This window comes from Ambystoma mexicanum, chromosome 3q, assembly GCF_040938575.1.
Source record: "Ambystoma mexicanum isolate Mex_15411 chromosome 3q, UKY_AmexF1_1, whole genome shotgun sequence".
Classification (NCBI taxonomy): Eukaryota; Metazoa; Chordata; class Amphibia; order Caudata; family Ambystomatidae; genus Ambystoma; species Ambystoma mexicanum.
Window position 1 is genome coordinate 961150001 of NC_090926.1, and position 15834 is coordinate 961165834.

The following is a 15834-nucleotide window of genomic DNA, read 5'->3' on the forward strand; positions in this document are numbered from 1 at the left end:
GCTTGTATGCCACCCGCCTTGGCAATTGCAGTGCCCCTTATGACCACCTTCAGAGCCTCCCAGAAAGTGCCAGCGCCAGGGACACTCCCAGAGCTATGTGGGAAGTATTCTTGGCTGCTCTCCTGGACATGCTTCAAACGGGGTGTCTTGTAGTGCCTCACTTTTGAGTCTCCATAAGGGAATGGGTGGCCTCGGGTACATATTGCCACTTCAACACCACGCTCTTGGATTCGGTACTACAAGGACGGCATCCAGGTCTTTTCAAACAAAAAAATAGTCGAGTCTGGTGTGGACAGAGAGTGGTGCAGAGAAGAGTCCAGATCAAGTGTTCTCCATATATCTACCAGCTCGAAGGATGTTGAGAGTGTTATCAAGGACTGTGCTGGAGGGGCAGGTCTTTGGCGTTTGGAATCGGACCTATCCAATTGCCAATTTATAACACAGTTAATGTCCCCTCCTCATATGATCTTGCCCTCTCGGTATGGCCCAAGACGTGGATACAGTGTCTGGAAAAAGACTGCTGTGTCATGATTGGGGGAATGTGTGTTAACTGGGCAGGTATCCACATTCTCTAGAAGCCCCTGTTACAATACCATTCCGGCTTTTTTATCAGTTGTAAACAGGGTCACTTTAAAGGGCACAGTGGGGCCTTTCCAAATTAACACCCTGCGGGCGTACGCAGAGTATGGGGAGCCGATGGTTCGCCCACCCCACTTGCTGTCTATCAGCACTTGTTTGTCCGCTATGAGGTGGGTCTCTCCTGTAGTAGAGCAATATCAAAGTTATGTCTGCAGAGGTATGCGTAGACTCGGTTCCTTTTCACATAACCCTTCAAACCACTGACATTCCAGGTGAGCAATTTCTAGTCGGTTGCTATGATGGCCTGTTCATTTTGACCAGCGTTCGTTGTAACAGGGCCCAGTATTTCAGACTACCAGACAGTCCTCCTACATGATTCCCCAAGGGTAGAGCCAGGAATTGCGTACTATGTTGTAATACGGCCCTTGGGTGCAGGCAAAAAAGAACTCCCAATAACTTCCCCAACTTCCTTAACTAACAGTCACCCAGCAAAGTTACCCATGCTCGGGGGCATTCGCTTTTTCATGGTCGCCTCGAGTGTCTGGTCTAGAGACTTGCCCGCAGCAGTTGGGCGCCGGAACAAACGTTCCAAGAAGAAAAACTCTGAGGGTGGCTTGGCAGCAGCCCGGGATCAGGTCCCCTTCCTCGGGGGCGATGGTTACTTACTTAAAGTGGGTCCTGCATATATATAAGCTAAGCAACGTCTGCCATCTTGAGAGGTGGTCCACCTAGTTGGTAACATGCTTGTCCTGAGGTTCCCAGCTGGCGCTGGGTCAGTGCTGTTCAATCATGAGAGAGTAGTTGATGGCATCATGTTCCTTGGTGCGATTTACTTCTCTAGCAGAAATATTGCTATTTCCGGCGGGGCAACGCTGCCCTGTGTGAGAGGACAAATTTTTCTCTGTCCATCCACGCGCAGCCAAAGCACAGGGCTAGATTTTTGTGATGGACCTTTAGTCGAGCTGGGTACATCAACATATATTTTAGGTCTGCTTCACGAAGCCTGCTTTGGCTAATGAGAAGTGATCCCTGCCTTTCTGGACTTGGAAGGTATAGTCTGGGTATATGGCCAGGCTTGCTGCTGCTCTCCGTATCATGTTGCCTTGCCTCGAATAGGATAAGATCATCTCCCTATCCTTGTAATTGAGAATTTTTGCGATGATTGGTTGCGGTGGGGCTCCTGGCAGCAGTGTTCTTGTTAGGGCTCTATGTGCTATCTCTATTGTGCAGCCCCGCAAAAGATTCCCAGGACCTAACTCTTGTAAGAACAAGTTTCCCACATAAGATGTGGGGTCCGTTCCTCCATATCCTTCCGGCAGGCCGATGATGCGGACATTATTCCTCCAGGCTCTCCCCTCTGCATCCTCTGCCCTATCTTCCTATCTGTTGTAAGATGTGGACATCTCGGTGGATTTTGTGAATCCTTGAAGTGTTGTCTGTCAGTTGTTTTTTGTCCATAGTCCTATCAGATAATCTCCAGACATCTTGACATAGTAGCCCCACATCTACCATGGTTGCATCTATTTTTGAGCACTGTGAGGTTTTCAGTTCCGCAATAGCCAGTAGGATTTGTTTGTCCAGCTCTCCAGCTTCTTTAACTGTATTTTGTGTCAACACCAGGTAGGCAGTGGGCGTCTGCAATTGGATTTTGGCATAGTTGTCTATCGTTGTTTGGCTGCCCTTAGGTTTGGCCGCCTTAGGAGGCACTCAGCTCTCTGTGTGTGGTGCGTTTAGTGTGCAGTCCGCGAGTATGTCTGCCACGTTATTGGAGGGTGGCTGGCTGGGTTCAGCATATGATTGTGCCGTATTTCTTAGTCCTTGGCCCAGCTTGCTCTACTTGTGGTTGGAGCAGTGGAGGGGAGAGGATCCTTGTGTGTGGGCTTATTAATGGACTGTACTTCAATTGCTTTACGGGGGCCTTAAGTCCGGTCTCACCACCCCTCAGTGTTGTTTTGAAGTGTCCTGTCCCCTGGAATTCAGTGTGCTCTACACTGCTATCAAAGGAGCCTAGGTCCTTGTCGAGCTGGAGCTTGGCTGTGCTGCTAGGGTAGCTGATGGTGCTAATGGTGTGCGCCTCCTGCGGGTTTGCGAACTCTGTGTGATTTAAATAATGGCTGATGCTAATCAAATGCTGCGTTTGGGCAGCGAGTGCTTACACGGCTCGCGACAGTCCTGCGCCTTACTGTGCGTTTATTTGTGGGAGCTGGGAGAGCCGTCGTCCAGCCTCACGTAAGTTCTACCAAGCGCAAGTGTGCACTGCGAGTTCTCTGTGCTATTTCGGGGTTTGAGGGTTGGCGGTTCACCTTTATGTACTCCTGCGTATGTCTGGGTCGGCAACTGCAGGGCCGTTGCTTTTCTCGCGTCACCCCACTGTTGCGGTTATGTAGCTTCTCATTCTGCCTCACAGTCTTGGGAGGTGGCATTTTTTCTTTCGGCAGGCAGCCAGCAAAACTTACAAAGAGTAGAACTGCTGATCCGCTGGGGTGGGTTGTTGCACAGGTAGTGACCGCAATCCACAAATGCTTAGGCATGTTTCTTTATCATTTGGATGTACTTCACAGACAGCACTTATTACTGCGGATTGTGTCAGATCTTGCAGGAGCTCACTGGCATGCCTCCTCACAACGTGGTCATGCCCCAGACTCTTAAAACAATCCATAGAGAGGGGCTGGAGTGGGCAGGAGAGAGAAGGCTAACTGTCCAATCCTATTTGTGTGACCTCTTGCAGGTTACTCCCCCAAGATTGTAAAATTGATGGTATCATCACTGCTATATAAGGGAGGGACAGAGCTGCTGAAATTTACCATTAAAGAGCGCCAATGGAACTTAATATCTGACAGCTGCAAGGAAACAGCAGAGGAGCGACCAGACCCCTGCTTATCCTTCCAAGGTTTCCTGACATGCAGCTGGCTGTCCTGAACTTTCTATGCAAGCAGAACTGAGCCCAGGGAAACCAAAAGGTGGGGAGTCTGCTTGCCTTAAATCCCTTCCCTTTATAGTGGGGGGTGGTGGCAAAACTGTGCTATTTAACTAAAAAGATTAATTTAATTAATTCCCTATTTGGTGGACCACCCCGTGTGATTTTTGTTAAAATTCTAAATTAACAAAGCCCACTCTCCAGTGTGCGCTGAAAAACTATAGCCTATAATTTAACTGGGTAATACTTTTTGTCCTGTTGACCCCAACTTCTTTAAGAAAGAGGGGTGTCTTTGTTCTTAAATCAGTCCAATCATTTGGTTCAACATTCCCCTAACAGAGGCATTTCAGTGAAGTGCGGTCTGAAATCCAAAATCCCCCAAATCATTCCCATTTTTCTGTTCGTCTTCCCCAACACAAGCCAAAGTAGGGGAGGGGGTGGTGTCATGAAAAACAAACTGCTAAATCACTATGTTTTTATTTTAAACCAAACGTGTTGGGGAAATCATAATTGCCAATGTATTTGTACCAATCTTTAAATGCTACTGCAAGCCTTTTGAGCCTGCAGGAAAATAAATATTGCACAACACTACATTTATAAATGTTTTGGTTCTTGATTAGTTTATTTATTGTATAAGAATTGTGATTTGTGTTTTTTTTTACACTGATTTGTGCACTTGATTTGCGTTAATGGTCAGCCACAAAGAAGGTGGCACGTGTAGTTCAGTGTGATTTCTATTACTTTCCATTTAAATAAATAACAAATATATTTCATGTACCCCGGCCTGGTTATTGGCTCATTGGTAGTTCAGGGGAGGGGCCTAAGGGGCATGATATGCATCTGAAGTAGGGCTGAAGAAAAGAATCTGTTATGTTTGTTGCGTGACACCTTGAGTGGGAAGGGAAGGAACTCCCCGTGTTGAGGGTGGTCTCTCAAACCGTTTCACATTGAGGGCTTGTCTGGGATTTAGCTACCTATTTCTGACTCATGACAAAGTGCAAGATGCAATTGCATTAAGGTGGAGGGAAAGTAATCTTTGACTGGTTATAGAGCCACGAGGACTTGACCTAGAAGACAGGGAAGGGAGTACCAGTAGCAGCTCCGAGTCAGAAGGTGAATGGACTTCGGTGCAGAAGAAGAAAGACAGGGAAACAAAAAAAGCATCAAAGACCCAATCAGACAGATCAAGGCCTTAAAGAGCTTCCTGAACCCATAGCACAAGAATGGCAAGTATTCGTTATGGGAGCACCTGCAACTTTATAAGCAGATGATGGCATCATTCCAGATCAGGAATTATGTGAATTGTGTAGCATTTGCAAAATGGACTTTCTCACCTGAGTACTCCCATTTCTTTGCGGGACTGGAGGACTGGGATCATTATAAATGGTCCACCGATAAGCCTAACATTTCTTAACATTTTTCAACACATAGGAACCCACAAGAGGCCTGTAAGGTTGCATATAACATTCAAAGTGGGGAGGATCAATTGCCTAGGGAGTTTGTGCAGGAGTAAGCAGGCATTTGCTCAGACTTCCTGGCGGGTGAAAACCAATAGTAGGGAGTTCATAACTACAAATTTCCTTGTGGTCCCCAAATACATAATGACTCTGTTGGTACGCGATTTTCACGAACATAGGACCCTGGATTGAGAAATTGAACAGGCCACCAGGATTTGCCTGCATGCCAGGAACCAGGAAGCTATTTCTGCTTCCTGGTTGCTGTCTGTGGTGCAGGAGCCGGAGGCACAAAGAGAAGCTGAAGAGGCGGCGGTGTAGCGAGTCTGGAGGGAAATAGGTAATGGAAGAATAAGTGTTTTTGTTTGTGTGCATGCGTGGGTGCGAGGATTGTATGTAGGTATGAATGTCTGTATGCATGTTTGCGTGGATGTGTTTAAGTGCACGTATGTGTGTATGTACACATGTATGTATGCTAGGAGGTGGCTAAGTAAATTCATTTGAATTATTGAAGTGTGAATGGTGTACATTGGTGCAAGAACGGGTGTGAATGAGAATGCAGTATGAATATTCTGGGTACTTGTTTGAATGACAGAAACTGTATGGGTATGTGACTGGTGGATGAATGTGTATAAATGTGCATGAGTTTGTGTGTCTGTGTGTGTGTCTCTGTGTATGTGAGGCTGGGGCCCAAGGAGGGTCATTGGACCATGACATTTTTTAACAGGGACATGGGTTTAACTGGCATCTGTGGATGCAACAAAGCCAAATGTGTGTTATCATTTAAAGGAGAGGTTGGTGTAGGGGGGCGGTATTACACTATGAAAATGCAATGGAAACATCTTCTGTGCATTGTTGGTGACTTGGCTCTTCAAATGAATCCCCCATGAATGGTTTGGGCTCCCTATCTATGCTTTGTCACTCCTGCGCATTCAGAACAACTGCACATCCCCCTGCAGGCTCCCTTTATGGTGGGACCTACTACACTAACTCCGGGCCCCACTTACTACACAATCCTGGCTCCCCCTCTGATGCCTGTGTACCGTGGGGGGAGGGGAGGTGTTTGCCTGATCATATTCTTAGGTCACATAAAATGGACTGTCCACAGTCTCAAACTCTAGCTATAGTGAGGGACTACAGGGTTTATGCATGGCAGAAGGAAGGAAGGAAGCGGGCATATGTTAATTGGGACCATGGTAATTGAGTCCCACCAACAGTTTTTGCTCCGGGGCCAAGGATGGGGTATCCAACCTGAATTGCCTGTGTCGATTCTTGCTAATTTACGGACTAGTCGCTGTAAACAAGGAAAGGGGTACTTCTTTTTGGAACACATTCTTGCTGCCTCTTTCCAAATTAAGGGTTGCTTTTTTGGTAGATGCTGAGCAGGATCAAGGACTTTGATCAAATGTCAAGGTGCTACCCCAGCCTGGCATCAATGGTTGCAGAACATTTGAACTCCAATTCTTTGTTTCTTTGCAGCAGCACACCTGGCGCAGCATTTGCATTTGTATTCGTAATTATTAATTTATATAGCACACTGAATCCTTAGGTATCTGTGCGCTCTTCATACAGTTACATAGGTTGCATTACTGACTCCTTGCTTTTGGAAATAAGTGGATGGGGTGCAATAAAGGTAAGGGTAGAAACAAGGAAAGGGAATTCTTTGAAAAAATGTGGCGGATGGGTAGGTGTACCACATTAGACTGACAGTGCCACCGCTGACTTGAAGACACAGATGCAAGCTCTTCTCGAGCAGTGGCATACTGCTGAGCATTGATCTGCAATTTACCAGCACAGTTACTTTGTGTTACATGGTGGCACTTGGCCGGCGCCTCACAACATCTGACTGCCAACCCTTCCCTTGCTCGTGTGATGTCCTCTTCATTAAAACTTAAATGCGAAAGGGATCACCAACTCCACCAATCTCCTCTGGAGTCCCACAAGGATCCATTCTCTCCCCGTGAACTTCAATCTCTACATGGTACCGCTTGGACCACTCCTTGCTCCATACAACATTCACATCTGCCAATACACAGATATGAGACAGCTCTAACCCAAGATATCCTCCATCAAAGACATCCACTGGGTCAAGGCTTTCCTCTCATTGACCGCCGTGGATGTCTAGTGCTTACCTGAAGCTCAACCCCTCCAAGACTGAATTCATATTGCTGACAAACACCACTAAACACCTGAACATCCATGCCATGCACCTCAAGGACACCACACACTAGCTGGCCACTTACGCCAGGTCCTTTGGGTTCAACATCGATGGACACATCTCCTTCAAACAGCACATAGCAAGGAAGACACAAACGGTTTGGTACCAACTTTCTCTCCTGTGAACAATCAAGCCCTCGTCTCAGAAAACAACTTCAGATCTTCTGTCCAAGGAATTTGTCCTCTCCCACCTGGATGGTGGCAATGCCCTTTCTTCTGATGCCTTTCCGGAAACTACCCTGGCTCCCTTGAGATGTGCCCTGCATGCTGCAGCATGTCTCAAAGGACTACGCAAATACAACCACATCACCCGACCCTCAGCAAACTGCACTAGCTCCAGCTGCAAGCCTGTATGATTTTCAAATCTCGCTGCACCATCTACAAGGCCATCAGCCTGAAGTCGCCAAGCTACCTCACTGCGAAATTCAGCATCTCCGGAGGCCTACAATCCACAGAAGTCAATACATGTGCATTCATGAACTCCACCAATGCAGGAAGATAAAAACCAGAAGACCGGCCTTATCGGTCTGTGCCCCAAGACTCTGGAACCTCCTCCCCATCAACATCCGACTTGTCCCCTCGATTCTACAGTTCAGGAAGGAGCTCAAGATCCTCCTCTTCAAGGAATGGCTCCTCCCTACCACCTAGGTCCATACTCTGTCCACTCTCCACCCTACCTGAAATTGGGTGATCAGATCCCCCACTGTTTGCTCCCCTGGTTACTTGTAGATCCATCGCAGACTTATGCCCCCCCTCACTAGATAGATCCCCACTCCCGGGATTCTATGCTCCCTAACCTTATTCTTCCCCCTTATGATTGTAAAGTGCTTTGTAGCTCTCCGAAGCTAGGTCCACACTCAATAGATAAATAATAAAAAAGGGGAATCTCAGTGCCATGGCAGCTTACAGAAGGAGCATCATTATTACAGTTCCTCTTCTGTCATGCTCTAAGATCACAGAGGAAACATTCCCAACTTACTAGGCATGCATGCACAGATGACTGGCCTGCCTGCTGACTTTCATTTATGGATTGGTAAAATAAAGCTACAGTCCTACTCATTTTGCTAAACGTGTAGTTTTGGTGTCCAATTGCGGTGCTGGGTTTGTGCTGGAGTTTAAGCCGTTCCACTATATTGTCTACAAAATAGTCCCATAAAGAGGCTAAACAATGAGTGAAGGAGATGAGAAAGTATTCTATTTAAGCAATAATGCAGCTTTCAGAGGTCTATACCGTGTTCTATTAGCCACCAGCCCATGTGAATTGCAGGCCGGTACCTGCCCAAACAACAGGGTATTATGGCCATTGGCATCCTGGAGCATAGTCCCATTTCTTTTTCCATGGCATGGGTGTTGATGTGTCAGCAAGAAGCAGTATATTGAAAACCAGGACGGCACACCGCTGCATTGGTGATAAGTGCTGGGTAAGCAGGAAGAATCACGGAAGGGGTGCCAGGGTCCACCAGCTTTGAGCCTGGGCTTGCATCGGTTATAAAGCCTGCGATCCAGCAAAGCTGATTGACTGGCACACATTTCCTGGGGGCTCATAGCACATTAGATTTCCCAGTTCTTCCTTCCATTTTATTTATTTATTTTTTACATTTGTATAGCGCACTACAGCCCACGGGCATTGAGGCGCTTTTTCAAGAAGGTGTAAGTAGGCAAGAATACGACTTTGGAAAATGCGATTACTTAGTTACATCATAAGGCGGTCAGTTGCAAGTACATTAAGCAGACATAGGTTTCAGTTGAGTACCAAGCAGATGCTAGGCACAAACATTTCAGACGAACAGACTGGTTTTGATGGCTTTGCGGAACACCAAGTGGGAGTTGATAGCCCTGATGTGAGTGGGGAGTGCGTTCCAGTGGTCGGCAGTGATAGTTGAGAAACTAGAGCCTCCAGCACGCACTCTGCATGTTTTCGGCTTGGTAATCAGGTTGGTGTAGGCTAGCCTAGGCGGCCTGGTGGAGGTGGGCATGGAAATGCGCTGGGAGAGGTTGTGGGGCACTAGATCATGGAGGCATTTGTGGGTAATGGAGAGGATTTTGAAGATAATTCTGTTTAACGGGAAGCCTGTGCACCTGTCTCCTGAGGTCCGATATGTGATCCTTTTTCGGAAGTCCAGTGGCGGCTCTAAGTGAATTGTTTTGGACAAGCTGGAGTTTGGCAATGTTTTTGCTGGATGTGCCTCCGAGGAGAGCATTACAATAGTCCAGTCTTGAACCGATGGTGGCCCTGGCAATAGTAAGACAGTTCTGCGTGGTTAGGAAGGGTCTTACTGCGTTGAGCAGTTTAGAGTAGTAGGCTGATGAGGATGCAATGGCGTTGACCTGCCTGTTCATGGCGAGGTTCGAGTCAAGGTAGACTCCGAGAGCTTTAACTGTGTGGGACACTTCAATGGGTATGTTATCGATGGTGAAGGAGCGCTTTTTCTTGTCAAGGTTACCCAGGATGGTTGGTGACCCAATGAGTAGGAGCTCAGTTTTGTTGCTGTTGAGGCACAGCCAATTTCCTGCCATACAGGCTTGGATGGTGCAGTAAATCGAGTTAAGGGTGATCCTGTCTGCCTCAGTCACCTGTGAGAGGGATGAGCACCTGCGTGTCATCAGCGTAGTTGGTGTATGAGATGCCCAAGGTGTCGAGAAGGTTGAAGAGGAGCCTCGTAATTAAGTTGTAGAGGGTGGGACCCCTGAGGTACTCCACATTTAATGTTGCTGGGAGAGGCCCATGCAGAGTCGGAAAAGACTTTCATGGCCCGTTCCTGCAGAAACAAAATGATCCACGCACACGCTTTAGGGGCGAAGTTGGCTGCAATGGAGAGGTGGTGGCAAAGTGTATTGTGGTCGACAAGGTCGAATGCGGCGGATAGGTCAAGGAGCAGAAGGAGCGCAGGTTTCCCTTCATCTCCGATATCGTCCATTTGATTTTTCAGGTCGAGTAAGGCCGTTTCGGTCCCATGTCGTGGCCTGAACCCAGACTCCCGAAGGCCCAGAAGGCGGTGGTCCTCAAGGAATTTTTGGACTTGCAGGTAAGCTGCTTTGTCCAGAATTTTAAGTAGGAAGGGGACTGTGGTAATAGGCCTGTAGTTACTTGGTACTGAGGGGTCAAGGGATGGTTTTTTAAGGAGTGGTCGAACCCAGGCCTCTTTGAGGTCAGACGGGACAAGGCCTGATTGGAAGGAGGAATTGATAAAGGCTGTCAGGAAAGGAGCGAGGATGGTACCGCCGTCCTTAATGAGCTGAGCAGGACAGGCGTCGCCCGTGCGGTTGGACGGTTTAATAGTTTTTAGGAGGGGGATGACTTTCGGATTTGGTGACGTCCTTGAAGCTGAATACCGGAGAGGAGTTAGTTGTAGTCTCCTTGTTCTGATGACTATTTTGGGAAGCAATCGGGAGGGTTAGCGCTTTTTGGTGAGCTAGGATTTTCGTTTGCAGGGTATTGAGTTTGTTGAGCATGGCGGATTGGATGCCATTACACCATTTTTCATCCTTCAACAGGGTGGGTGGCAGGGAGGATGGTGTTTCTAGCTCCCTAAAAATGGTGAAGATTTCCTTAGTGCCAGATTTGGCGTTAGCTATCCTTGTGTTGAAGGAGTTAGCTTTAGCTTGGGTTATGGCAGATTTATAGTCTTTGGAGATGGTCTTGAAGGCTAGTTTGGTAGTATCATTAGGTTTGGCGTTCCAGGTTGATAGGGCGGCACGTTTTTTAGCACGCATTTGGAGCAGATCCTGGGAGAACCAGGCATTGGTGCGCTTGGCTTTCCTGAGAGTGAGGGGAGCAATAGAGTCGACCACTTGGGTAATGGCTAGCTTGAAGGAGCTGGCGAGGATTTCAGAGTCCTGCGACAAAGGAGCCTGGAGTGCAGGTACTTTAAGGAAACGAGTAATGTTTTCAGCCGTGAGCTGGCGGGAACTTCTGGAGAGGCCTGGAGGGGGATGGTGGGAGGAGGGGGGGGCTCTTTGGATGTGTCAAGGTCAAATTGGATGTAGTGGTGGTCGGACCACAGGATGGGAGAGTTCTCAGTAATGTGTACTGGGCAGTTGTTGTGGGAGACCCAGTCCGGTGAGCGTCCTTTGGAGTGCATGGGGTGGGCGATGGCTTGCGCGAAAGGTGGATAGGGCTTTATCTAGGGTGGCTGCGTGGGCGTCATTAGGGTCATTGAGGCAGAGATTGAGGTCACCAGTGAGTAAGACTTTGGAAGTCTTTTTCAGGTTGGCGGAGAGGGAATGGATGAGGGAGTCATGGAAGTCTGTGGTAGGCCCAGGGGGGGGGGCGGTAGACGATGTGGAGAGCCAGAGTCATGTTAGGAGAGAGGTTGATTTTGAGTGGGAGGTAGTCACAGCTGAGGCCAAGGTCGCCTTCTATTCTTCTGACAGTATGGCTTTCGTTGGCAATGAGGGCTACTCCGCCGCCCCTGGTGAGGGGTCGATCTTGTCTGTGGTTGGTGTATCCATCTGGGATGGCCAGGGTGAGGGCTGGGCCAGAAGTTTCATTCAGCCAGGATTCAGTGATGATGAGGAGGTCTAACTTGTTCTTGAGAATGAGGTCGTGGATATCCAGGGCATGGGCTGGGATAGATCTGCCGTTGACAAGACCACATTTCAGCGAGGTGGGTTCTGCAGTAGGATGTGCAGGCTTAGGGGCTCGGGGAGGGGCTGAGGCGCCGGTGGCTATTGGCATGGGGGCAGCAGGTGTGGTAACAGCCCAGGGTGCCTGGAGCACAGGCAGGGCAATGGCTGTAAGGGCAGCAGCATTAGGCATAGTACCAACACAAAGTGCATGAGGCACAACACTAGGTACATGAGGCATAGTGGCAACACAAGGTACAAGAGGCACAACACTAGGTACATGAGGCATTCTGGCAACACACGGTACAAGAAGCACAACACTAGGCACATGAGGCATAGTGGCAACACAAGGTACAAGAGGCACAACACTAGGTACATGAGGCATAGTGGCAGCATTAGGTGCATGAGGCAAAGTGGCAACACAAGGTGCATGAGGCACAGCACTAGGTACATGAGGCATGGTGGCAACACAGGGTGCATGAGGCACAGCACTAGGTGCATGAGGCATAGTGGCAACGCAAGGTGCAGGAGGCACAACACTAGGTACATGAGGCATAGTGGCAACACAAGGTACATGGGGCATAGTGGCAGCACTAGGTGCATGAGGCATGGTGGCAACACAGGGTGCATGAGGCACAGCACTAGGTGCATGAGGCATAGTGGCAACACGAGGTGCATGAGGCACAGCACTGGGTACATGAGGCATAGTGGCAACACAAGGTACATGAGGCATAGTGGCAACACAAGGTGCAAGAGGCATAGTGGCAACACAAGGTGCAAGAGGCATAGTGGCAACACAAGGTGCATGAGGCACAGCACTAGGTACATGAGGCATAGTGGCAAAACAAGGTACATGAGGCATAGTGGCAACACAAGGTGCAAGAGGCATAGTGGCAACACAAGGTGCAAGAGGCATAGTGGCAACACAAGGTGCAAGAGGCATAGTGGCAACACACGGTGCAAGAGGCATAGTGGCAACACACGGTGCAAGAGGCATAGTGGCAACACAAGGTGCAAGAGGCATAGTGGCAACACAAGGTGCAAGAGGCACAGCACTAGGTACATGAGGCATAGTGGCAACACAAGGTACATGAGGCAAAGTGGCAACACGAGGTGCAGGAGGCATAGTGGCAACACGAGGTGCAGGGGGCATAGGCAGAGCAGTGTCCGTAGGGGCAGCAACAATGGGCATGGGTGCTATAGTGTCATAGGGGGCGCGTGGCTCGTGCTCAACTGGGCAGAGAGTTTCTGAAGAGAGGCGGAGTGGAGCTTTTAGCGCGGCAGGTGTCATATGGCGGGGGCGTGAGTGTGAGGCCTGGTGACTGAGGTCGGGGCTCCTTTGTGGTGTTGAGCACGGAGTGATGGCCTTGCTCCGAGGCGAGTGTTCCGAGAGTGCAGAGGCAGTTGGTGGGATGGGGGAGGGCAAAGGCACTACGCGCGCGCAGGCGCAGGTTCCTTGTAGTGGTGGGGGGTGGCTCTTGGAGGAGCATGTAGACAAAGAGGCTCGAGTTAACAGCCTTACCTTTGGTGGAACGGTTTGCATCGCAGTCCATCAGCGTCGAGCAGCAGAGAGCTGCAGAGAGCGGGGGGGCTTTTCCCTTGGCCTTCTCCCGACGACTTCGCCTGGTGGCTGCCTCCACTGCCTTTAAAGCAGGAGGGGAGGGGCTGGCAGGCAGAGGAGACCAATAGCGGGCCTGGGCCGCGGCGGTGTATTTCGCGGGCACTTTCCCGGGCTCCAGTGTGTTGATGCTGGTTGCCTGGGGAACCGGAGCGGCCATCATACGGCTTGCGCTCCCACACAAGGGCAGCAATGGCGGCAGGCAGGGACTGGAACAAAAATCCTGGCGAAGTCGAGTAAATTGCATACTCCGACGCAGCGGAGCTGCAGAGAGGGGGGGGGGGGCCTTTTCCCTTGGCCTTCTCCCGACTTTGGTGATTTCCTATCGCCACTTGGGCCCCAACAATACATTTTTTAAGTTGGCACTCATTGAAGTGGGTAAAGGAAGTGGATTGCATGGAAGACAGGTGGCCCCAAGTTAACACAATCCATGAACCTCTCTATATGTTCTTATCAGTTGGAAGATGTGACTCCAGGCCTCGGGTATAGCCACGGGCAAGCTAGGCACTCCTACTGGCCTCACTGAAGAACCAGTCGGGGAATAAATGCCAAGTGTTTCAGTAGGCACCCTGAAACTTGCATTTGTTTTCTCTATAAAGCACACATGTGTTCCCTTGAATCCATCTCTCAGCACTGAGGCTCAAGTATCTGTCGGAATAGACGGCTGTCGCCTCCAAATGGGATACGGTTTTTGAAAGTCAGACTCTGCTTCTGAATGGAAGGGGTCACTAGTTGCGGGGAAATCAAGCTTCTGTCTGTGGGTGCTGGGACCCGGTCCTGAATTGGAGGAGGGTGGAGTGCAGTCTGCTAACGCGTCTCAGGCCAGAATCATCTTCAGAGCCCTTTTCAAGGCGGGCAAGCTGTGGGCGAGCCTGGGTAACAGGTTAAACAGAGTGCCACCAACGGGACGGAGGCATTCCAGGGAAAGGGGAAACTGCACGCAACTTCTGCTGCACTCGGTGGCGTGGGGTCGCACCGCAAGGTGAGGCTTTCCAATCTCCTCCAGGAAAAATGCTAATCATTTAATGAGATGGTTTGATGCCTCGTGGGTGAGAGGTGCAGAATAGGCGCATGCCCCCGTGAAAACCCCTCCCCAGGGTGTGGAGTCTATGGGTTGCTCGTCTCCTTCGCAATATGCCAGGTGCTCTTCATTTTTTCCCGATTAATAATGAACAATTTGTTAGTCGCTTTGCCCTTCGGGGTCCGGCAGAGAGGCCGTCGAACCGCACGACGTGTCCATATTGGTTGTTGCCATTAACAACCATATTGTGGCAGATAAATCAACGCGCCGAACCCATGGATTCAGTTCAAGGGCTATACTCTATAGGCTTCCCAGCTTACGATAGTAGGTTACGTATCCCAAACAAGTCCCTCTTCTCTGGGGCTCTCAAAGGCCTCCAGTGGGAACCTCCTTTCTCCCCAGCCGCCCTCGCTCAGACCTGCGCGGAAAGGGCCGAGCGCACTCCCCTGATTATTATCGGCGCTGGGATTTTTCCCTCCATCCAGCCATGAAAGAGGCAATTGTTTCGGCTTCCTGGTGACATCATGGCTTCCCAATCCAGCTGTCTGTGGAGGTGTCTGTGCAGCCGGCACGCGAGAAGACGTTCCCTGCTACCCCGACCGCAGCGCCTAAGAACACATCCCTGTAACCTGCCTTACCTGTTACACACAGAGCTGGCATAGCACGATACTGAGTGAGGGCGCCTCTCACGCGAGTTAGAGGTCAGGGACTGTGTGGGACTGTGTGTGAGACAGACGCCATGGGCGGATTCTCCGTGTTCAGGGCACATCCTAAATTGAGTTCACTTTCTCCAAGGGACTCGACACCCACAAAGATCTGGTGGAAAGGTCTTAAGCAGCTTTGGGTGTCATACATTATAATGCATCTAAGGTTAGTAGCCGCCAGTTGCCGCCCATGGCACTTTGAAACACAATTCTGTTGTATATGCGCCTAACAAATGCTCAATACATTAAATAAATAAAATAATCACGAGCCAGAGATCCAGCAGAGAGCTGACACACTGAATGCACACTGAATAGCTATAAATCTACTTTGTAAGCAAGTAGAAAACGTGGAGGACCCAGCGTTGAAAGGCAATGAGGTGATAACATTTCTGTTTTCCCCAATGGAAGTGATGTCAGATTCCACCAAACACGGCTTGTAAGGTGATCGCTGTAAAGCGCACACTGTAAGTCCTAGAACATAATATATAAAGGAATATAATGCCGTGTTATAAGACTGCCGACTGGCAATATCGGGGCAGTTTCTGCCCCCCATCCCAACCAGAAAGAGGCCCCTTTCATTTGAAAGTCCCGGATGCCGTCCCTGCCGAGACGGATTGTCTTAGACGGTGCTTAACCGTGATCGTCGGCAAACAAAACAACAACAGCACACAGACAAAGCGAGTTCGTGTGCTCTCCTATACACATGCATTGCATCGATTGGCCTTTAACACATACAATGGTTTAATATTTAGTGCTAT

At 49.4% G+C, this 15834-nt stretch overlaps 1 protein-coding gene across 3 annotated transcripts in view; it reads right to left on the bottom strand.

Annotated features, from left to right (window-relative positions):
* SLC39A11 (solute carrier family 39 member 11) overlaps positions 1 to 15834 on the bottom strand; it is a 2648929-nt gene that overhangs the window by 77827 nt on the left and 2555268 nt on the right. Inside the window, exon 1 of one of the 3 annotated variants that reach the window (XM_069655099.1) lies at positions 13256 to 14861. The exons of the other annotated variants lie outside the window; for them this stretch is intronic. Within the exon in view, the coding sequence (XP_069511200.1) occupies positions 13256 to 13749 (494 nt within the window). The 5' untranslated portion in view covers positions 13750 to 14861. Of the gene's footprint in view, positions 1 to 13255; positions 14862 to 15834 lie in introns of those variants that run through there. 3 annotated transcript variants of the gene reach the window in all.